The 26,040-nt window shown below is 27.8% G+C and overlaps 1 protein-coding gene across 2 annotated transcripts; it reads right to left on the bottom strand.

Annotated features, from left to right (window-relative positions):
• Positions 1 to 4,211: 4,211 nt before the first annotated feature.
• Positions 4,212 to 26,040, bottom strand: LOC100166324 (ubiquitin-like protein 3). Of its 2 annotated transcripts, none has more exons than XM_001949780.5 (4): positions 24,779 to 26,040; positions 16,126 to 16,234; positions 6,000 to 6,164; positions 4,212 to 5,478 (listed from the first exon to the last, which is right to left on the bottom strand). In XM_001949780.5, the coding sequence occupies exons 1-4, from the start codon at positions 24,812 to 24,814 to the stop codon at positions 5,414 to 5,416; spliced, it is 375 nt and encodes a 124-aa protein (XP_001949815.2). In that variant the 5' UTR covers positions 24,815 to 26,040; the 3' UTR covers positions 4,212 to 5,413. The 2 variants fall into 2 exon arrangements, with proteins under 2 accessions (XP_001949815.2, XP_016661814.1); XM_016806325.2 differs by lacking the exon at positions 24,779 to 26,040 and adding an exon at positions 16,326 to 16,604.

The following is a 26,040-nucleotide window of genomic DNA, read 5'->3' as shown; positions in this document are numbered from 1 at the left end:
TTTTTGTTGTTATATTAATTAAGTATCTTCAGGAATATGTCAAATACCATGGAACCAACATCAAGACGTCTGAAGTCGAGGTACTTACCTCATCCGCTGAATTAGTCGAAAACACTTTGGATATGGCGTCGTAAACATGCGATCAGTTTGCCGGCCCGCCGTTACAAAACGCGTCTTCGGGTGATGCTGGAATGGAATTGCCGTCTGCGGGTGATTCAGCTAACGTTGAAGTCATTACGTCCGATTCTTCACCGTCAGCATTTTCACCGCCAGACTGTTCAGCGTCGACATCTCCCCGTCCGTCGCGTCCCCGCTGCAACAGATTTGGCTGCCCGTCACGTCGCCGCAGCAGTTAGGCCGTGGCGGATTCGCGGATCCTTTGAGACGCACGGGTTCGTTGCCTAACCTATATTTACGGTTTTGTGCGGACGACACAAGGCAAGTCTCGCCTCCGCTGCAATCTGCAAGCTGTGGTGATTTCGTGCAGAATCCGCCGAGACGCACGAGTTCGATGCCGAACATTTATGTTCGGTTTTGTTCGTCGCAAGATTCTATTATCGAGTCGTCCCAGTTGGACTTTGCTGACGAGCAAACAGTGGTACAGAGTTTGCAACAGGACGTACCCGAAGACCGGCGGTCTGTTGATACCGAACCAGAACAAGAGGCCGCAGCTCAACGGCCTAAACTAAAAAAGACGATATGGAAGAGGACGAAACGTTTCCTCAGACGTGTGTTTTGTTGCGCCTAATATTGTTATCTGCAATCTAGGTCGAGAGTTAGTCATGTGTCATCAGTTCCTAATATATCATATATAATAATACATCATAATACCTATATTTCATATCATAATTCCTCATAAAAATCATTTAAAATAAAATATGTAAAGAATTTAAATATCTAAACCCTAATATTTCCTATAAAAATACCAATTATAAGAAGGCTTGTTTTATTATATCATCATATTCCTTGTATTATTTGTACCACTATATTGAATTATTCAAAATGTATTAACCATCAAATATAATTATCGTTATTATGTATTGTAAATTAGACATTGTGTCCGTATAAATGAAATAAATAAATATATGTTATACAATATAATTAAAATTAATAGGTATCCCACTGTGTGCAATATTATAATATAACTAGCTGAATATGTGCACTTCGTTGCCCGTTAAATGTACCTACTCTATATGACTCAAACTTTGTTCAATTCGCCATTTAATATTCGGTGTATGGAGTTTAAAATTAATCTTAACTTTTCCGTTGCCAGGAATAAAAATTCTGATTCGCAGCAGTATATTATCAGGTAGGCAATCTACCTGCGGTAGATCGCGGACCTCTAGTTTGTACGTAAGTGTATGATTTAACTCTAAAGTACCAAAGTTATATCAAGTTTGTCGTATTCCTAATGGTGGATTAATATAATCAATAGCTGATCCCGTGCACTTCGTTTCCCGGCTACCAATTATTATAATAGCTTCAAAAGCCATGGCAACCATTTATAAACAAAAATTTCCGTCGGAAATCTCAAAATTACTGTTTGGGCACCTCCCGGGGTTGGTCCTCTCCCTTTTTAAATTATCCTATCAAAAACATACTTATTTCACACGACTCCAATAATTTGCATGTCATTGTATATAAGTACCCTATTTTTGCTAATTATTAGGATTTACCTACAGTGAAAATGGTTCTGCTTTGTGAACATTTATGAATACATACCTTTAAAGTTACTATTTTAAAAATGTTTTAGAAAAAAAAGTGGAAATACGACATTTTGGCTTCTGAAATTGATAAAATATCACTATATAAACTCATTTGACCAATAACATTATTTTGACCAAAATTGGACACCTTTTTTTTAGTTAAGTACTGCAGTATATTGACTGATTTTTTCTGAAACAAGTCTGTACAAGATTGAAGTGAGTAACCGACATCCTCTTGTTTTGCTCATTGCCCATAGGTACTAGATAAACATCTAAGGAAATAGTTCAAAATCAATATCAAGGTGTGTTCAAGGTTATTTTCGATTTGAGCTCTGTGTAAATACTAAAAATTAATTACACGTATAGTTTTGACACATGTGCCCACCGTTAAATTTCATTGCGCATTACTCGATGAGAACAGAACTTACCCACCATCCATCACGAATATCTTTTTTAAAGTTTTTAAATTTTAATTATATTTACTAGAGACAAGATACACGAAACAGGCACGAAGTCATTGTTATACCTACTGAATTAAAATAATGTTTGACCGACTGTCTCAGTGGCATCGTTATAAAATCTTAATTCTGATACATAGTTTATCATTGTTTTATAGTTTCAAATAAGTTAACAATAGTCAATAATGTCAATCGTCGATATCAAACCAGCCAACCTCGTGTCTTTTATTTATTATGCACGCCCGATAGTAAAACATGCGTCTACATCACTTGTCTTAGGCAAAAAATATTTATTTTAAATCATTAACCACACAACTTAGTATAATATTCCGGGTGAAACCTGTGCCATATAATGTATAGTCGTAGTGTGGTGAACCACCGTCGTGGGGACAGCCATAGATAATATAAGAATTCTTATATTCTACTATTCTTATATTATCTATGGGGACAGCGCATTCTCGCTCCGAACTGCGGAAGTATCAATTAACTAATCCAAACGAAACGAAATGTACAAGTTTACATGATATACCTATTTGACTATTTGAGTATGGTTTTATAAGTCTTCGTGTTGAAATTATTGAAATTGTTAATAGTCTATGACGATTGCCATTGACATATTAGATTAGATTTTATCATGTGATAAATCATAAGTTCTTATACACAAGAGTTTTACAATCATAAATCTCACTGTATAAAATGTCATCAATTTTTACGTCTTACAGTCAAATTTAATAAGATAGTTAGAGTCAACTTTTAAAAAAGTTAGATGATCGATCACAAATAAATCTTGTTATGACTTAAAATATGATTTTAGATGTTTTAGCTTATAATTTATAGTTTCATTGGTACAGTGAACAAAATATATCTAGGTATAAAAACGGTTGGTATCGTCCTCCGTAACTGTTAACAGTCCTTAATATAAATACACTATACTATAAACTGCGCATTGTGGAAGGAATTTGGAAATTAAAAAGCATTTGTAAATTATTTAATTACATGGTGTGTTCTAAAAAGTTTTTATAGTGGTCAGAAAAACCTCAAGTATAAAATAATCGTCCTTAATTCATGAATCATAATGTAAGGATCAAACAACAATTATTCTAATAATATCAACACATAACAATAATGGAAATAACATTTATCTTAGGCTAATAACTAAATATATTAAAAACCTATTTTGGAATTTTGGATAAAATTACTTCCATTAAATTTTTTTTTATTTTAAAGGAACAAAATCTGTATAAACTCTAATTATTTTACATTTGTAGGTACATAGAACCATAAAATCCTTGAAAACCAAAAATCAGTCATCATATTATGTGGAATATTATACAATAAAACACCCGTAGGGTGGAAACTCTGGTAACACGGACAATGTATTTAGTCCCGATTCAAATACATATAACGAACGTGAACCCCGTCATGTTGGAAACTCCGTTAAGGTGCCCGGTGCCGATGGCATTTTGTCCTCAAAAATACACTCTGCGAGAATAACGATACCGCCTTGTATAGAATCAACCAAATTTCATAATTTTTTTTTTAAATTCTAGAGGGAAATATTCTACAGCCCGCATCGATCTCTGTTTTTCAATATTTTATTCTCAAATTTTATATGTCTAAAAAAATACAAGATAAAAAGCATTTTTTTATACAATTATTTGAAATAAATTGCAAAATCATCGATGCGGGCTGTAGGAAGTCTTTTTTTGCAGATAAAAAAATAGTCATCAGAATCCGACAATTCTGTAAAGCTTGAGAGTTATTCCTGTAAAGCCATTTATTTCGATATAATACACCATATCAACCCCCCTAAATAGGTATCCGGTAGCAGATTAGTGGAAAAGTCTTATAATTGAGGTAGCAACTAAAATATAAAATTTTGAAAAACTGGCACCGGAACCCTAAGACGGAAAAATTGGACGGCCTCAAAAGATTCCATCCATGCGAAGTTTTGGTGTCATAATATTTTACAGTACAATTCTAATAACGATCGTTGTGACAATCAGTATAATTATATTTAAAAAAGGATAAAATAAATATTCAAATATTTACGAACAGTTAAATAATACTATATTGATAATAATAATACATACTGTTATATTTAAAATAATCATATATGATATATAATTATGTATTCGTTTTTCTTAATATACTTTACACAACGACAACGATAATAATATACACCTAATCCTAAATTTAATTTCGGTTTAAAAAAATAAGGAGATTAGAAATAAAACACAATTTACATTAAGAATCAAAAAGGTGAGATTATACATTTATATACGTACTATATTACACAATTACATTATCTAAAAAAAAATTGTATAATAACGAAAAAATCACAGAAGAGTAAAAGCAAAAAAAAAAAATCATATTTATATATTTTGAGTTTCTTGATAATAGTGTATATTAAACTATAATATTTTTATAAACATTATGATTTAAGACAACCAATATAATTAATATTCATACAACAATAAGATCAAGTTTATATTTCATATAGTTTAAGAATAATGAGCACAAACCAAAGCACGACTCTGAGATATTGCAGGTTGATTTCTTTCATCCCAAAAATATAATTCAAAACATAATTTAAATGTCCGAATGAATATTACTATTTACACAAAACATACATCATAAAGACAAATGGAGAACAGTAATCATATACCGTGCAACAACATTTATTTTTTAAATGTTTACAAATATATTTTTATAAAAATATTTTTATTTTTTATTAACTCTTTTTTTTTTTTGTGAAGGGAAGACCCAGCAAATCTAAATAAAATAAAATAGTTAAGATTACAGATTTTTATCATGAATTGCAACAATACAAAATAAAGGATAGTTCGGTTATCCATATCATGGTACAGTAAATTTGTTGCGTTAATTTTTATAAATTTAACAGTTTATTAAAATACCGACAAATGAAGCAGGTTCATACTCGCGTCATATCTGTGATGTATTAATAAACCTAATATAAAGTATAATTACATTTTTTGTCCTTAGACCTATCTATGATATAGTTAATAAAAAACAAAAATAATAATAATAATTAAAAAAAAGTTGGAGGGGATAACTGAAAATATACAAGTCAAAAAAAATCTATAGAACATTAACCCACCAATGGTCACAATTCATCATGGGTAAATGGTGAGACCACTCACTACAAATTTGTTTTGAAAGTTGCATTTTAAGCATACTTGATTTATTTTACTAAATACACAATATTTGCATTGTTGTAGAACACATTCATAATATAGAACAGGCGGCTGAACAGCAACTACTGCTTGCACCTTTACTTTTTTGTCTTTGATCTAAAAAAAAAAAATAAAATTATTAGGTATATTTAGCTTTATTTTATTAGATATAAATTAAGTTAAATTTATAGAATTAAATTCAGCATTTATGGAAACGTGAAAGAAAAAAAATTTGATTTTCCCAAAACTAATTAAGAAATTGAAACATTGCATTCTTTTAAAAATATTTAAATTTAATACCATAATAATCAAGTTTTAACAGTAATATTGAAGATGGCAGTGGCATAGCCAGGACTTCAAAATGGGATGAGGGTAAAGTCAAAATATTTAAAAAAATACTCAACAATTAATTATAATAATTTATGTTCTTTCAATGTTTTGTTACGGACAATGAGGGGCATAGCAAAACAATGACAGTTATAAATTTCAATCGAGAGATAATCATTAATTAAGGATCTAAAGGATTTTGAGGTTGCCTATCAGTATTCTCAGATGTCGACTATTGATTAGAAGAGTAGGTGGTATTATCACGAGCCCCAACCAGTAACCGAAAATCATTAGTTCATCATATGGCTCACCTTGTGAATTAGGTTCAGGTAGTGTTTCCCTTGGTACGAGATGCATAACAGTGGTACGGGCTGGCACAAGGCCTAGAGCACCCAATGTGACGTTGCTGTGTAAAAAACGACCCTGATATATCAGTCTGAGGATCTCAGCTTTTTCGACTGCTTCGTCAGCCCAATCTGTAATCATTACAAAACATAATGAAATATATTAATATACTGATATAATATTATAATAGAGTTATTACAATAGTATATAGTATAATTTTCTAATCAAAGGTAAAATGAATGCCGTCAACAAGTATATAAGTAATAAACGTGACACCGCCACAGTAATTTAATATTTTTTTAGATAGTAAAATGAGTAAGTATATTAAATACACACTGACTTCATTATAAATTATCATATAAAACAATAATTAAACACGATAAATACAATGAAAAATAGAAGTATAAGTGCTATCATCAAAACAATTAATCTTCGATACGATTTTACATTTTTCATTTCTTCTTCCACAAAAAATCTCAAAATTCATAAAAGTAATAATAATAATTCCAACAAATGTATTTCTTATTATATTTTTTTCTAAATAACTGCTTGTACGCCACAGTATGAAATCAGTAAGCAAATTCCTGGACAGATAGTATTTAGGACATTTATCTACGACTGTCGCAGAATTCAGTGCCAAAACAATGGTATCTTAAATGTGGCTATTACGAGAGTTGAAGAGTTCCAACTTCTACTGCCACTAATTCATTAGAATACAATAGTACAATTTACGTGTACTACATACAAGAATCGATATTAAGATTTTAAAATGTAATACAAGGTTTAAAGGTTCCTCGTGAGTTGTTATTACTATATAGAAATAAAAAAAAAAAAGTTGTTGAATTTGGATATTCACAGGTAAAACGACGATTTCTTATCAAACGATTTTCCTATTTTATTATAATTTAAAAAACAAATAACCGTAGAAATGTTTACCTAATATAATCAGTATTAGTATTTTACATGGTATAATTTCCAAAATGTTTTGATTCTTTTTGAGCCATAAACATAGAAATTTTACATTTTGGAATTTTTTTTATGATGTCTATAAAAAAAAGGTGGGCAAGTGGGTGTCGCTCATACAGTAGGTTAAAATAGTATATAATATTATTGTATAAGAAAAACGATTTTGAGCGAAGACGGTCAGTCACCCTATGATATTACTAAGTATATTTGATGATATTATTTTGAATAAAGTAATTTATATATAACCTTTTACGTAGAACCTTGTTTTAAATTTTCAATCCTTAGCTATAAAAGTTGAACAATTTATAAGTTTTTAACTAAAAAATAATTATGTCTATGTATTTTTAATATTTTTCAACTGCTTTTCTTAAGAATATATCAGGAGCCTTGCATTAAATTGTTACGCTTTTTTATCCAACAAATAAAATTGTATTAATATTTACAGAAAAAAAAGGTGGGTAAGTGGATGTCGCTCTGCTGTACAGTAGGTTACAAGTGGGTCATTTTATAATGGATAGTATTAAATTTGAATTCAATGATATAATATCACTGTATAAGAAAAACGATTCTGAGTGAAGACGGTATGTCAGTTTAGGTACGTATAAGATTAACATATTATATACTTATCTATGGTATTAAAAAAAAATTGACCAATAATAGGTATCTATAATAAATTCCAAATTAATCATATCACAATATCCATCAGGTAACGCGTTATACATCAACAACAAACCGTGGTACTATCATAGATATTAGATATATAATAGTATACTTTAGAGGTTTTAAGTACCCACAAATAATATTATACAATCATAACCAAATAACTAAAATAGTTATTCCAGGTTTTTTAATATGTAATTTCGTCCAAATTTGAGCTTAAAATGACTATAAAAATAAACTGTGCTTATGTATTTTTTAGATTTTTTGGTAACAGAATTAACTACTTACACGGAATTTTGTTTTAAATTTTCAATCCTTAGATATAAAAGTTGAACATTTTACAAATTTTTAATTACGAAATAATTATTCAATTTTAAATTTGATAAATGTTGTCAAAATTCGATCTTTAAATGCTTATAAAAAAAATTGTGCCTATGTATTTTTAATATTTTTCAACTGCTATTGTAACAATATATCAAAGGCCTTGTATTAATTTTTTACACTTTTTGGCCCAACAGTTAAAACTTTATTGATATTTATAGAAAAAAAAACTAAAAAAATTGAAAACTAACCATGTCCGTAAACAGCTCAAAAAGAGTCAAATTATTTTCAAAATTTTGTCGTATATATAAAATACTAATATAAACATTCAGTGAAATTTTCAAGTATCTACAGTCATTCGTATTTTAATTTCAACAAAATAAGGAAATCGTTACATGAGAAATAGAGTGAATATCAAATGTTGTAAGAATATAAATTATCATATCCAGCTCCCTGGAAAAAAAACAGTTCTGTACAGCAGTATTCCTTGACATCTCCCAAGCCTTTGATCGGGTTTGGCACGACGGACTAATGTACAAACTTAAAAAGTTCTTACCCGCCCCTCTTTTCCTCTTGATAAAATCATATCTGTCAAATCGTTTCTTTACTGTTCGCCTAAACAACACCTACTCAACCCGTTACACTATTAGAGCTGGAGTCCCACAAGGAAGCGACATCGCTCCATTCCTTAACTCGATTTTCACTCCTGAGTTCATGACATACCCAAGACATTTTATACATCTTTAGGCACATACGCTTATGACACGCTAATGACCGCCTCCCACGAAAGCCAGTGAAATGATACAAAACCATTTAAATATGATCAGCTTGTGGGCAAACAGATGGAAAATCAAAATAAACGAAACTAAATCTGTTCAAGTAACTTTTTCACAACGTCATATCGATTCTCCACCTGTCACGTTAAACAATATAACAATTCCTAAGGCAAACGAAGCTAAATACCTTGGACTAACTGTCAACAAACGCTTAACCTGGAGCCCACACATTAAACTTAAACGCAAAACTGTTAACTCTAGACTTCATATCGTTAGACCACTTTTAAAATCCAAACTTTCCCTTTCCAATAAACTTACTACATACAAATCAATAATTCGACCAGCTTGGACGTATGGTATCCAGTTATGGGGCTCTGCAAAGCCCTCTAACACCAACACGCTTCAAGCTTTTCAATATATCTGCCTACGATTAATAACATCTTCTACTTGGTATTTCACAAACAATAATCTTCACAAAGACCTAAAAATTCCTACACTTAATCAATTAGCAAAAGCACATTACTCTAAATTTCACTCCAACTTTAACTCTCACAGTAATCCATTAATAAAGCTACTTTCTTCCCCCTCACTTCCTGGCAATGCACGTAGAAGACTCAAAAAACAGTGGCCTAGAGACCTAAAATAATAAAAAAAAAAAACCACGACATCAACATTTTTTTCGGTCGGGTGGTGCTGCTGAGTGCCTGCCCTTAAATGTTAAATTCTGTTATTTCATTTTATATAAACTATCAAATTTGCCCATTGTACATAATGTTTTATAGATTGTAAATTACTTAAATATATAAATAATAAAAAAAAGAATATAAATTTCAAACGCTCATAAAATTTTTATTTGAGTTTTTTATACACATTTTTTTTTCGATAAAGGTAGACAAATTTATGAGGAATCTTGCATTACATTTTCAAATCTTGGATTTAAAAAAAGTTTTTTTATAAATTTCTAACTCAAAATAATTTAGAAATTTTCGTCATTTTTACGTATTTTGTCGATATTTGAACTTTAAATGCTTATAAAAATAAATTGTGACTATGGATTTTTAATATTTTTCATCTGTCTTTGAAACAATATATTAGGAGCCTTCTATTAAATTGTCAAGCTTTTGTACCCAACAAATAAAGTTTTATTGATATTAATAGAATAAAAAAATAAAAAAATTGGAAACTGAAAATGTTCCTAAATAGCTCAAAAGAAGTTAAAATATTTTTAAAAAGGCATGGTGTATAAAAAATGTTGACATAAACATTCAGTCAAAATTTCAAGTATCTACGGTCATTTTTTTTAGAGTTACACCGAAAACCAAAATCGATTTTCTCGAAAACAGATTTTGCGTAGAAATTCCCGTTTTTCCTTAATTTTTCTTTTGTTTTTCAAGGCGCTTTTGAAAACTACTGGGAAATTTTTACTTTTGACCCCCCAAAGTACCAACTAGATTCACTTTCCTATCAGAAAAGATACTGAAAAAATTAAAAATTAATAAAAAAAAACACACATCATTGTAAAATCAATACATCATCGCTCCGCTCAGAATCTAAAATTGAAAATGTTATCAAGTATAGGAATTGATAAAATAAACATATGGTGTAAATTTCAAGTATCTATAGTTTTTCTTTTTTAGATTACAACAAAATAAGAAAATCTCTACTTGACAAATCGAGTGAAAATCCAATCTTTTAAAAATTTGAACTTCAAACAATCATATAAATTTAATTTGACTTTCCGGTAGACATTTTTTTTTTGCAAATTATAAATATTTATAATTGCAAATTTATGCGATTTCTACTTACTTTTTTAAAATTTAAATTTAAAATGCTTATAAGAAAAAATCGTGAGTATATATTTTTAATATTTTTCAACTGCCATAGTAACAATATATATTAAGAGTTTTGTATTACATTTTCAAGCTTTTTGACCCAACAAATAAAATTAAATTGACATTTATAGAAAGAAAAAACTAAAAATATCCGTAAACATCTCAAAATAAGTCAAACTATTTTGAAAATGGTATGGTGTATAGAAATCATTCTGTCAACATATGATGTTTCTACTGTAATTTGTTTTAGAGTTACACCAAAAACCAAAATCAATTTTATGTAAAAATTCCAGATTTTCTATAATTTTTTTTTATTTTTCACGGCGCTTTAGAAAAATAATAGGAAAATTTTACTTTTGTTCCCCCCAAAGTACCAACTAGATTCACTTTTCTATCAGAAAACGTGCAGTTGAAGAAAATTAAAGCATTTTTAATGTCCTAAATGGTGATTACAGACACATAAAAAATAAAAAAATACACATTGTATACAATCAATACATTCAATTCCTTGCTCAGAATCTAAAATTTAAATATATAAAAAAATTTTTTATGGACATTTAAAGTTATAATTTTGACAAAATTAGATAATTAAACAAAGAATAAATTATTAGTTATTTTGTTGTAATTCAAAAATATTATTTGTGAGATCTTGAAACATTTACCTACGTAAATATTATTATATTTTATACACATAATGACATTTTCTGATGCAATGTTTTCTGCAAAAATTAATTCAACCTACTGTATTACTAATAGTAAAAAAACTAATAAGTTATTTTAGTAGCAATAATATCATAAAATATAAGTATAAATAGTAATATAGGCTGATTGACAATATCCTATGCTCAGAATCGTTTTTCGTATGCAATGATTATCATTGAATTCAATTTAAAAACAAACATTACAGTGACTTACTCAATGACGAGTTAAACTCAACACTATACAGTTATATTATTCTATGCTCGATACCATAGAGTAATATCATTCTATACTCACCTATACTGTGCAGTAGAGAAGTTACACCCTAGCTGCTTTTTAATATCAAAATATTAATAATAAAACATTGTTTTATTAGGGGGATATAAATATTTAATATATTAGCAGTATTAATAAGTATATGAAAAGTTTCAAATCTTTCAATAAATATCTAGGTACCTATTTTATACAATAACCAAATTATTAATGGTATATTATATCTAATTAGATATTTTATACATTTCTCGTCGTACTTGTTTGGTTAAATTTTGTTGCATTTTATATATTGAAAGTCGTTCAGATAAAATTAGATTTTTGCGGCGTGTGAACTAGTTTGTATCGTTTTGGTTATCAATAACAGGTACGGCGATTAAATTGATTATTAATTATTATAATACCTAATATACATTTATCATAATTTATTTAACAATAAACAATAATAATAAAACCATACACATACGGCCAGAATGCAAGTCAGATAGTGTATCAACACTTTTCACTACGCATCGATAAGTATACTGTTATATTTTATTACGACTACATACTTACGTATTACGTATCGCGTGTTATTAATATATATATTTTTTTTTAATGGAAATGGTCAAGGTTTTTTGTGAACCATTAAATATAGGTACTGCGGAACCGATGTATTTGTCGTAAGAATGGTGTACCTACACTCTTCAGTACAATTCAAAAAGTCACCAAATTCAGACAGTTCTATGATAATTAATTATAGGTAATCCACGTTTAAAATATATATAGTCGGTTAACAAATTAACTTGATTTTTAAAACATCGTAAAGAAGTTATATTATTAATGTATCTTTAATATTTTTGATCAGCTATTAAACATATTATGAGGACCCTACGTTAAATGTCCCAGCGTTTTTACTAAATGAAAGTTTTTAGACGGTAATTTAAAAAAATTAAAAGTTTACAAAACTGTTACCATATAGGGAAAATTCTGATATAAATATTTGGTGACAATTTCAAGTGTCTTCGGTTATTAGTTTTTGAGTTCCACCAAAAAAATAAATCGATTTTTTCAGAAATTTGTTTTGAGTAATTACCATTTTTTTTGTCTTTACTAGTTATTCTAAACAATTTTTGGAATAGTATTAATTAATAATTTAATTTAAATGTAAACAGTTAAACTAAAGCAGTACCTATTCAATATAGTAACCCATACGTTCTATTATAAAATAACGGATTTCATACTTTAACGGTAATAATATATATGTAACGGTAGCATACTACTACCACTAATGGTTGGTACTTGGCTGTCCCTAATCAAATATTTATGTTAAAATACTAAATAGTCATATGAAAATATCATATTATATCCTAAATTTTTTTCAGCTAGATTAAGTTTTTAGGATTAAGTATGTTAAATTAAAAAAAAATAAAATATTTGAGGGGAATGACAGCTAGAACATTTGTACTAACTTTTAGATTTTGAGCGGAGAAAGTATTGATTTTAAAATAGGTAACGTGTTGTTTTTGTCTTATCAAAAATAAGCATTTAAAGTTTAAATTTTGACAAAATTCATAAAAATGACAAACATTTATTAAATATTCAATTTTTATATAGCTAAGGATTGAACATTTAAGACAAGGTTTAATATAAACCTGTTCAATAAGTTCATGTTATTAAAAAAAAAAATAAAAAAAATAAACATAGATTTTTGAATTAAGTATTAAGTTACAATTTTGTTGAAATTAGATATTTAAACAAAGAATAAATATTTTAGTTAGTTTGTCGTAAATCCAAAAATAAAGAACTAAATAATATTTGTGGGAACGTGAAACATTTACGCATATTAATATAATTTAAACACACTGCGATGTTTTTATAAATGCAAATTTGTTGGAAAAAATTAATTTAACCTATACTGTATGACTACTAGTAAAATAAGTTACTTTAACAGCAATAATATTATTATAAGATATTCTTAGTAATAAGGGCTGACAGACCGTTTTTGCTCAGAATCGTTTTTGTTTACAATGATTCTATATCATGGAATTCAATATAACCATATATATTTCAATATACGGTGACCCACTCGAATCTTACTTTACAGCAGAGTGGTACCCAATTGCTTATCTTTTTTAACTTGAAAGCCATTTTGTTGTGTATAGTGTATACCTAAGTTATATCTTATAGCTTAAAAATTAATTACAAAGATCAAAATCTGATTTTTCAGCTGTTATATTCAGTTTAAAAAAATATGCTAATTAAAATATTTGTAATTTTTAAATGTTTAATAGGTATCACGATTTTTTTAATATCTAGTTTCCCAGTTCTAAAATAACTTCCAAAGTAAAAAGAGTGACAATTTTTTCAAAAATCCGAATTCAGTGCCTTAAGACACTTTTTTGAAACAAAAATTTAAAAATGAGCGTGTGAACCAACTATATGTAAGTGTACAATTTGTATGTATATAGGTAGTTTTTTAATTTAATGGTACGTTTTGGATTGGAATACTATTTTTTATATATATGATACACCTTGTAAATGCAAAACAAAGTGAGAGAAAGTCTTACAAAACTCAGTCACCAGTCGACCGGCCCATTTACATGGTCTATAATACGCGGCAATCAGAAAGATAAATTTGAAAGAGGAAGCTTTCACTCCAACGATAAATGACGAGATATAATTTCACAAAAAATGCAATATTTAAATTTGTCTACTAAAAAGTTATCAGTATTATGTTTAACTAAAGATAGATACTAAATTTTCTATTAAAATTTATAATTTATAAATTATAATATAAATATGTGTAATGTCTTGATGTTAACGAATGAATGAGACTATATGATAGTCTGAGGATTATTGGCTGATAAAACTAAAGATAAATAAATAGGACGGTAATTTATAATGGAAATTGGAACGCAAAATGGTCAGTCAAAAATAATCGCACATTTGAATCCAATTTTGATGTAAATAAAAATTATATATATTATTACTAAATAGATACTATTAAGATATTGAATAGTTAAAATACAATACAATAGGTATCTAATTATACAAATATAATTGTGTGTAAAGTAAAATAAAAAATACCTACATTAAATATTAATATAAAATTAATATAAAATAGAATATATTTTTTTTGATTTCATTAATATACGATTCTATTTTATAAGACGTAAATTATTTTCTTAGTTGAATAATGTTATTTAATCCATTTTGAACTTAACAAAACCTTTTATCCTCTGGATTTTGTAATATCCTCAGATCAAACGATGAGCTTCAGTTTGGATGATTCAACACTAATGAAAACTCCATCGTATAGACTATAGATAGTACACGACATAGTATTAACTATTAAATATTCTATAAGTGTTTACAATAAAATTATCTGTTTATACAAGTTGACTAGTTGCATAGTACAATAAAATCCTATTTATTGCCCCACCTAGTTACACGTAACACTTGTGATTTTGTACAGAAACAAGCACACGCTTTAGACTAATATAATTGTTTGATTTTATACACAAGAACAATCAGGGACAAACTAATAACGCCAAAATATAAATCAATCTTATTAAAATAGGTACAAAAATTAAATATTAAACATAAAACTTAAAATTATAATTTATAGCTCCGTGCATGTAAAATGTTGGAAATATATAAGTATTAAACATTAAATTCAAATACACTTATAACATATAATTGGCTCGTGATTATTATGTAAATATAGAACATTTATTTGTAGGTATTTGTAATAATAATGTAAATGTATTTTTATGACGTAAATACAGTGTGTTGTTTGTAGTAAACAATCGTTTTCTCTTACGTCATTAACTCACAAGCAATAACAATGTGTTCTTTTTATTTGTTTCAAGAAAAAGGTACACACCATTATTGCTATAAATTAAAATATTACTCAAAACTTTTATAAGTTATAACCTTTATAAAGTTAAGACAAGTCCCCACAAATTTAGTGGAGTAAGCTACATTCTAATTTATAAATATTGTAGTTTTTTAAATTTTAATTACAAGAATAATTAGTAGGAACCATTTGATTTATACTTTATTTTTATTTATAATTTATTTTTAAGCTTAAATAATCTGAAATAAAAGGTATAACTCGTAATTTTTGCATTAAACAAGAACTTAAGTTAAATAAATATCACTTGAGCAAAAAATAAAACGAAAATGAACATAATATTGTGTCCAAATAAATTAGAAGGATAGAAACAATTTGTTTATTAAATAAATGAAGAAAATTCAAAAATATTTGATTTGTTATACCTTATACATGATATTGATAATTTATAAACTAAAAGCAAACATTTAAAAAAAACTTCAACTTTGTTTTGGATTAGTGTAAGATGTAATTAGTAATTACTAATATGCCTCTATGGTAGGTCTATAATTGCCTCACGACTATCTTCGCTAACAAAAAACTATATTGTAGCATTAAACCTAACCTAGGTAGTTCATTTTAAAATTAGTTTTAATTCGTAAGCAGTTAATTTACAATATTTTACTTTTGCTTATAGACTTTTACAGTAGATTCTAAATGTAATACTATTTATTTATAAAAAAAATCTTACCTTCTGGCCAATTATCAAAAATTGCTTGAGCTATATCGCCCGCCGAGTCGTTAGGGCTAAATATGAATTCTTTAGTTTTACCGCTGACAAGAATCAATCTGAGGTTTATCTGTAACATAAATATAAATATTCAAAATATCTGTATATATCGATTACTAATAAGTTCTTAATTAATTTAGTGTAGTTATTTTTGATATAACCTTAGTCTTTAACAAATCTTCAGGGTTAAGACCATTTACTATTGACACTAGAACAACTAAATCATGATCTACAGACAATTTATCGCTCTTTGGCGTATAACTGAAAACCATTTTTTAGTTTAAAAATGTCAACCTCGGTGTTAACTGAGTCAATATAGGTAAGACACAAAATCAGAATTGAAGATACTAGCAGACTGTCAGAAAAAAATTAAATAAACAATTGAAGACTGGGAAGTAAATTCATATCCTACTCCTATTCAATGTATACCTTTGTTTATAAACAAGGACGACAATATGTACGGACATCACATAAGTATTAGATTATTATGTACGTGCGTTGGTTTAAGAATACCATATTTAATAATATTATCATAATATTGAATAATTAATTAAATAAAATAGATTATTTTATAGCTCGATTGCAAGACATAATTTTGAGCGGAATGACCATATATTGATATATATTTTGTGTCATTGATACTATTAAATCATACTATAAACTAGAATATAAAATATTAACTAATAGGTGATAAATACGTACTTAAGTATCTAAACTATTTACTATTTAATCATTGAAATTTTAATCAAATTATCAATTTTTTGCTAAGCGCAAGTTATTTAGTAGATATACCATAATTCATAATAACACACCCAATAGTATTATAATATTACTGCAATTAACTTTGGTTAAATGGTTTAAAAATTGAATAAAACGTATAGGATGGACCTACATATAGTTATGTATTTATTTAATATTTTAATTCTTTGGGTCATTCCTATATTTTTATAAAATGTAAAACATCATGTTGATAAATCTCTGCCCTCTGTGGTTTCGGCCTTTATGACTATCCTGTCCAAAACATTTGTCTACACCTTGACAAATATCAAAACATAATTTCCCGTACATATAGTAATTAGTATTTATACCTTTACTCTATGATAATAAATACATCGTCTTATAAAATAGGAATAGTAATTTCTTAAAAATAACCTTGAGAGTACATCTTATTTAAAATATCCAGTTGAATAAAATAAATACACTCAATTAATTATTTTTGAATAGTATTTAAAAATTCGTTTATAGTTTATTCGCGGAAATAGGACACGTATGTTGCAAAGAGGGTGGTCCTGCTAGTCGGAAATGGGTCACCGGGGCTCAGTTCCAAGGCAAAACGGAGGGAGAAAGAGAACGAAACCCACCGGGTGAAGGGCGCAATCGATATTCCGACGGTTCTGTGGTAGACCAAGAGACAAGAGGAAGGGAAAAAACTGCTGATATCAAACAGTCGACCAAACACCTTGCAGAAAACAAAAGGTTTTTTTAAAATTATTTTTAAAATAAGAAAGTAAACAAATTTTAAAAATATGCCTCCATGACAGTATTGGTGTAACTAGGTATTAAATATCACTGAAATTATTCTAAATATAAATATAAACGTATTTGTATATAATTTATAAATAGATTGTATGATTATGTAAATCAACAGCAATATGAAGTACCTATACTGCAGTACCTATACCTACATTACCTACGAAAGATTTTAAAAGAAAATGATTGTAATTATTGAAATAAATTGAACCATTCATTTAAATTAAATTAATACAATTACAAAATATGTACCTAATGAATTTTCTTTCTTTTATACCGGATATTTAACCCTAACTATCTAATTATTTTTATATTTTTACATTTTAACGTTTTATTATATTAGATACTTCTTGTATGACAGATACAAGTTATTATTCAGAAAACATTTCAGTAAAAATAATATGCATGCTTAAAATCTTTGAATAAAAAATGTATTGGTATTACATTGATCTGTTGGACGTTGGTCTATTGTTTAAGTGTGACTATAAGTAGGCCACAGCAAAAATATTTAGAAAAATAATACTTATTGAAAAGTCTATACTAACCAATGTTATTGACACAAAAACACAAAGACACGTATAACGTATTGTGTAAAATCTAATACAAACGGTTAACCTAAGGATGAATAAAATATTTTTTTATCTATAAATATAAAATATATCAACTGACATAACCTCGTTCATAGAATTTTCATAAATATCGTAGACATTGAATGGGCTTCTTTAAAAAAAATTAAATCAATATATCAACACCTAATATATGCCCTTGTGAAATGTGTACCTATTTCATTTATCTTTTTTTACAAAATGGCACAAATAGCTAAACTAAAATACGAATCTTAAATCGTATTATTAAGAAAAAAAAATTATAAATCATAACATTTAAAACGAATAAACTGATTCATTAGTCTTAAGAGGATGGCACACCCGCTTGTATTGTCTCCTTCTTACAAATGTGCAACATAGAAAAAACTGTTGTGCGCAGCATAATTTTACTCCCTCTGTAGTTATAGTATAATTACCAGAAAACCACAACGTATACTGTAGGGAAAAACTTTATCTGTGTAGTAGTGCTTTATTTTTTTTTGAAAGCACTAACTAATAATTTTTAATAATTAAATGAAAAAAACCTAATGTAATAAAAATACTACGACACAGATGAAGTTCTACGTTGTGAAAATTTGGTAATTCTACTATAAATTTAAAGGGAGTAAAATTGTCCCACCCAAAACATTTGTAAAACGGAGACAATAAAATATTATGCGGGTGTGACGTCTTCTAATGTTAGATATTTTTATAATTTCTATTCTTTGTAAATGATATGTATAAAATATTAAGTATTTGCAAAAAAATAAAAACATATACATTTTAAGTACCTATAAATACAAATTTTTAATTTTCAAGTATTAAAATCAAGAATTTATTGTTATCTGCATAATATGTGTTTTTAGTTAACAATTTTAGATGAAAATGAATTTGGGATTTCATAATAATCACTAACGATCCTAAATGTTTGTAACATGAATTTCTTATCACTCCATATTATATTATATTATTAAAATTGTACGCTCAGCCGCTCACACTTAGCTGTTAGTTTAAAAATTAGAGTGAATTAACCATTTATAACATTTAAATATAAGATATTATTTAGTAAACATCATAAGTTTTTTTAGATTTTAATTTTGAAGCAAGTTATGAGTATTTAAAAATGTACAAACAATTTAAAACTTTAAACTAAGTTTGATTATTAAACTAAAATCGAAACAAACTAACAGACCTAAACGTGATCTGCTCCGCGTAAGATTTGCTATGTTATGCGTTTGTAAGACAGAAAGAACACATGCGGGTGTAACGCCCTCTTAAAGAGGTTCGCGTTCTAGAAAAAAAGTTAATAGGTATTTTTAATAATATCTACCACTTCGTTTAATTAAACAATAATACAATATACATTGTTAATTAAAAATAGGTACTATATTTTTATTTATAGGTACTTGTTTATTTTTAAGTATATTATATATACAAATAAAACGTACGGACTATTTAAATAAATTAAAACATAACATGTATTATACATAGCAATAATACATTTCAATGGCATCTGGGTCATTAAATAAACTATAATAGATACAAATGTTAAGACCTCGTGGAAAACAGAGTGGTAAAGTACATTTTGAATACATCGAAGTTTGAACACATGATAATTTAGAAGATATTACATTTATCAGAAATTGTATAAATGAAATATCGATATAGATATTAGTTAATAAGACTGTAAATTAATGACAACTTTGAAAAATAATTATTGAGCAAACCAAATTTAAAATGAAATATTTAGGATGTAATGAAGCACAATTTATTTAATTATATTATATGTTTAATTATAAAAATAACTTTTTTTATCATAATTTTAACTCCATTTATAATATATAAAATAATATGTCAAGGCGTCATCAGTGTACACGATCGCTGTCGATTTTTCTTTGGCGAATCGTGTGACTCAGTACCGGTCAAACGATTTGGTCATATGGAGTGCAGGCTGATTTTAAATATTATAGACACGGAAATTAGTCCTCAGGTAATAGTACAAATATGAAATAAGTTAGGTTATTATTAAAAATAGCAATCATAAACAAAAACAAATTATTAAATACGTTTATCTATGGAAAATTTCAATGAAATGTAACAATTATTGATAATTTATAATTACTCTAATTTTCAATATGATTATCAGTAGGCTGCTTAATCGCGACTGCTTGAACGCGTCGCTAATGCCAATCAAAATTATTTACCAATGAACTGAGGACGTATCAATATGAGAAATCGATATGTCATATAATTAAATTGCAGATTTTATTCTAAAAACTGTTTTGAAATCATTATTCATTCTACTAGTAGACCGATCAGATTTTTTCATTCAGCCGTTTAAGGTCGAGATGTTTTTGCTAACGATTTAAGTTATATTATAGTACCTACTAAAAATAATCAAACGACAACTGAAAGTCAATTTATTATTAATATTAAAATTAAATTAACAAATATAAAAATCATAAGCCCTACAGTTTTGTATAGCTCATGGTTATACTTATAACAATATTATGGGCGTATGTAAAAAAAGTATCAATTCATTCAATTGATAACACATTTTTAACTGATAGTACCTAATAATAATGATATTAAGATAATAATATTTTATATTTACAAATTTAAGATATTAAAAAATTTAATATTTCTAAACTTTAAAAATCTCAACCTGTGATTATTTATTCTTTAAAAATCAATAGCCCCTTGAAATATTTATGCTTATAAATTTAATATCATAAAACACTCATGAAGCACACCAAAACAGGCGCCTATGTATTTATATTGTTAAGTTAAATAATAAAAGCAAAAATTGTACTGTTGAAATTACATGCATATTATGTTTTTCTACTTCAAAATTGACAAGTGTTACTAAAATATGATACAGCATAAAATTAGTTGAGTTTCTTTAGCAAGCCACCCCTCGTAATTTTTCAAAGTATTATGAAAAGATACCGGAGAATTATTTTACGAAAAATTAACATTTGATCAACATGTCCATTTTGTGAGATCAAAATCTTAATAATTACATAACTTTGTAAATAACTACCTACTTACATCATCTCTAATTTTAATGTAAATAAAAATGATCAATAAATGAGTAGGTACACATAGTACAACAAGTTAATAACTATACTGAAAATGTTTAAGTTTAAAAATATTTTTATGATTTATATCAATAAGTAATAAAAGTGTTGTAAAAATGTATTATAATTACAGTTATCAATATATTTATATGCAATTAAGAAGACTCTATCAATATGTATGTATTACCTACTCCATTAGTAATTAAATTTGTAGATTACACTAACACATAATAATTTTTTACACTTGACAATATAGGTACGTAATATACCTATATAATATAATATATTATATTATACACATATTATTCCATATACCTACATACATATTATTGTATATGGTCAAAATGAAAACATAAAAAAATATTTCAATAATAACATACCTAACACTATTTTGAAAATCCAATACAACAATATAGAACTAACCTCTCAGTATAAAATATAAAATAAATGCTGTAAAATATATTTGCATGTTCTACACATTGAGTACAAGACGTAATATACTTATAACTAATAAGTAAGACAGGCTATTGGTGTAACAATTTATGAGTAAAGAAATTTAAATGCTGAGAAATTGGGATTTACTTATAAAAAATCTAAAATGAAATTATTTTAACAGTTATCATCTACGTTGTAAATTGGCAAATCATGGTCATAGCCAATTTTAAACCATTTTTTTACACCAATAAATTATATTCATACCCCCTTGCATGGTCACACAATAAAAAAATTAAAGACATTTTCACAACAAACTTTTAAGTGATCCTTTTGTCGGTGAATGGATAATGTAAGCAATCAGTGTTCATTATTTCACACATACAAGGTGCATCAATATCGATTTAAAATTTTAACCTAATATAATCTAATATGCCTATGTATAAAGTATAGAGAATAAAGGAACGTACTTAAATTTTTTTATGATATAATAATTGTTTAGTAGGTTAGTAATAATTCAGAATTATTACAATCTACAAAATTGTCACTATTTTTCATTATTTTAATGAATGTTCAAATTTTGACTACAAAATATAAGTTAAAATAAATATTGTGTAAATATTAGTTTCCCAGGGGTTTATTGGTGTTCATTTTTAAACTTAATTAATAATTATTTGGTTACAAGGTAAAGTCATATAGGTACCTACACAATTGACTAATTAATACATGTTTCCTAGTAGTGTTTATTACTAACGAAAATGTTTAGATATTAAAACAATTTCAAAAATAGTTTTCATTAAGAGGAAGTCTACTCACGTTATGTGTTGTCTCTGTCTTACAAACGCAAAACATAGCAATTTGTACGTTTTGAATAACTAATTTAATTCTGTTAAGTTTATTTCTATTATGAATTGACCTATTACCAAATTAAGAAGTAAGAATATTATCTAGTCGATAACATAGTTTTTTTTTTTTTATTTCAATTTTAAACGAGATTTTAAAGCAAGTTATGAGTATTTTAAAATGTACAAACAATTTACTATGTTTTTAAAATGCTCATAACTCGCTTAAAAATTGAAATATAAAAAAAACCTATGCCATCGACAAGATGATAATTTATTTTACTTCTAAATTTGGTAATAGGTCAATTCTTTCTAAAATTAAACATAACATGGTTAAATTAGGTAATTATTCAGAACATATAACTTTCAATGTTAAATGTTTGTAAGACGGAGACAACACGTGCGGATATAGCATCCTAACTCTTTTAATGAGAAGAAAAATATTTGAATGTACATATAATATAATATAATCCAGATCTATCATTGTACATTTAATTAGGTACTCAACTATTTTCTTGTTTTATTAGTCAAAAAACCAAAAAGCTATGCAAAACAATATAATTATTATAAAAACATTATATTATTATAGTGTATTCTAATTATTTATCAGCTATCTAACTATACTTTAACAGTTTAATTTACTATCAAGTAGCAAACATACAATTTTTATACTACTCTTAAATTCATATATTACAAAAATATTTTATTGCTCCTGTAGTAAAATAGGAATTATTATAGGTATATTTCAAAATCTAATTAAAATATTTTAAAACAAAAATACCATAATGTAAGACACTGTTTAGGTACCTAATGATGAAAAAACTTTTAAAATATTATCAACTTACGTCAAAACTTAGGTATTATATTCTAGTCTAATTGTCAGATTGTCTATACTGAGGTCTAAACCAACAAAATGCCTGCATAGTCAACAATATTAAAGACTTAGGTACATAATAATTATATTACATGCAATTAACGCCAAAATTAATTAGATAAGTACCTAATAAATAATGTAATAATAAATTGATAGTATCGAGGACAGTATAGACACCTCATTAAACAACACAACTGTTATAACTGTAAAGTGTCATCATCTATCAATGAAAAATATTACATGTGGCAGCTTTATGATGCTATATACATTGATGTCTATACAGTCTATACCATCACACAATCAAGTAATTATTAAGTACATTAAAACATGACCTAAAATAATAATAATAATAATAAAACAATGTCTACTTATAATTGGGTATTTTAAACGATTGAGTATAACTACTAAAACTCATAAGATAAGCAATTGATACATTATATTTTTAAATTATAACCCTATCATCAAAATAGGAATAAATCAATTAGGTATACAAATTATTGTCTATAGTGGCTTACCTAAATATTATATTAAGTAACTACAATAAAAGTTATAACTAGATCTTTAATTAATATTTTTGTTTTACCTATTGAACTTGGAATGAACTTAGTTCAAGATTTATGATCATTTTTAAACATACATTATTCAATATGCACTTACTATAATGTTTAATCCAAAATGACAAAGTACATTTTTAATGTACCTACCCAATCTATCCTATCTAATAATATTTTATTTACAATATTAATAGGTACCTACATAGAATATTTGTTATTGTCAGTTTGTTTTAATAACTTAAAATATAGGTTTAATTGATGTAGATGAGTAGTTAATTTATATCATTTTAATTTACTTTTGATAAAAAAAAAATAATTTCTACACCTGCATAACCAAAAAGAAAGAACTGGTAGACTTTCTCTTTAAATTAGTTTACGCAATCCACGAAAATTCAACATCCTGGATTTATTGTAATTAATAAAACTATCTATTATAATATTATACTATGTAAACAACAAGTAGGTACTTACTTGTACTGTAAATTACAAAATTTAAATGTCAAGATAACATTATGACATATACAAATTAATAAAACCAATTTCAAAAGTGTATATCATAATATATATTACCTATGACACATACTTTCTAATAAAACAGACAATGTTTTTTTAACCTATTTATGATGTTAATAATGATTAGAAAGAAGTAATAAGACAAAAATCTTCTTAAAATCTTCTACTTTTATTGAAACGTATTGAAATTAAACTTGATACATACCTTGTCAGACGGGATGGACCGGATGGATGTAGTCATGTTTGTTTTGATAAGCGACGTTAGTGCGCTACAAGGTAATTACGGATGATGTCCACTGTCGGATTGCTGCTAAATAATCCGTCGAAGTCATGGAACAGGGACAATTCTTTTTCACGGTCACGATCACGCCAACGACAACACCAACGACGAACGTTACTTTTCTTATCTACTTGGTAACAGTAGCACACAAGGCTTTCGAAATCGGAAAAGCACTATACAATAACGAAGACAAAACTCCGTTTGCACTATTTCTTTTTTTGCTAGTAGGTAAAATACAACAACCTTATGATGTATCACAATTATTATTATCGAAGCTATATATCGCACTGACACTGCACGGTAGTGGCGACGGCTGTCGGCTACCTACCTACCGAACTACCTACAACGATACCGTTAACGGCGGTGGCGACGAAGACGAAATCGGACGGCGGCACTACGCCATATTGACGCGATTTCGACGAAAAAAGTCTCAAATAGTTATAGTGCGTACAGAACCACGTCGGTGGTGGAACGAAAATCTCACAAAATACAAAACTCGGAGGATATTACAATAACTTAACAATAATTATAATATGATATTACTTTACTATTGCAATTATTATTATTTATTATTGTTTAGACGAGAATCCGCTTTCGGGACACCACCACCAGCCAGCCGTACGCGAGGAGCCAGCGCAGCGCTAATAAGTTATTCACATCAGTCAGTGGCGTACAAAAGAGAAAATTAAATAAAATTTAAAAAAAAAAACAATAATAATAATAATAATAATAATAAAATGTATCTGTAACTATAATATATTGTGTGTAGTACGTGCGTCTCGCGCGCGCGTGTGTGTGCGCACTAATGCGTATGTGGTGTGTGTGTGTGTTTGTGTGTGCGCGTACGAGCGTATGCGTGTGTACGTGACGTGCGCGCGCGCGCGCTTGATTAGAAGATGCAACTATAGAGAGTGGCGGATCCTTTGTGATGACTGGGAAAACGGTGGGGGCGTGTCAGGTGGTTTCCTATATTGTAACCTCACCCGCTCACCACCGCATCGGCTATAGGTAGTGCCGTTGCCGTGGTGCTCGGTGCGCTGCAATGCTGGTGCCGGCCGCCCGTGTGTAGCCGCTGTGCACGTCGACACGTCCTACAACTCGCTCTCTCGTACGGAATAACAGTCGTGGTTCGAGACTTCGGTTCTCAAGACCACCGCTGATCGGCCGCGGGCCGTTCGCAAGGTGCA

Source organism: Acyrthosiphon pisum, chromosome A2 (genome assembly GCF_005508785.2).
Source record: "Acyrthosiphon pisum isolate AL4f chromosome A2, pea_aphid_22Mar2018_4r6ur, whole genome shotgun sequence".
Lineage (NCBI taxonomy): Eukaryota > Metazoa > Arthropoda > Insecta > Hemiptera > Aphididae > Acyrthosiphon > Acyrthosiphon pisum.
Note: the sequence above shows the minus strand (reverse complement) of the source record. Positions and strands in the feature narration are given on the sequence as shown.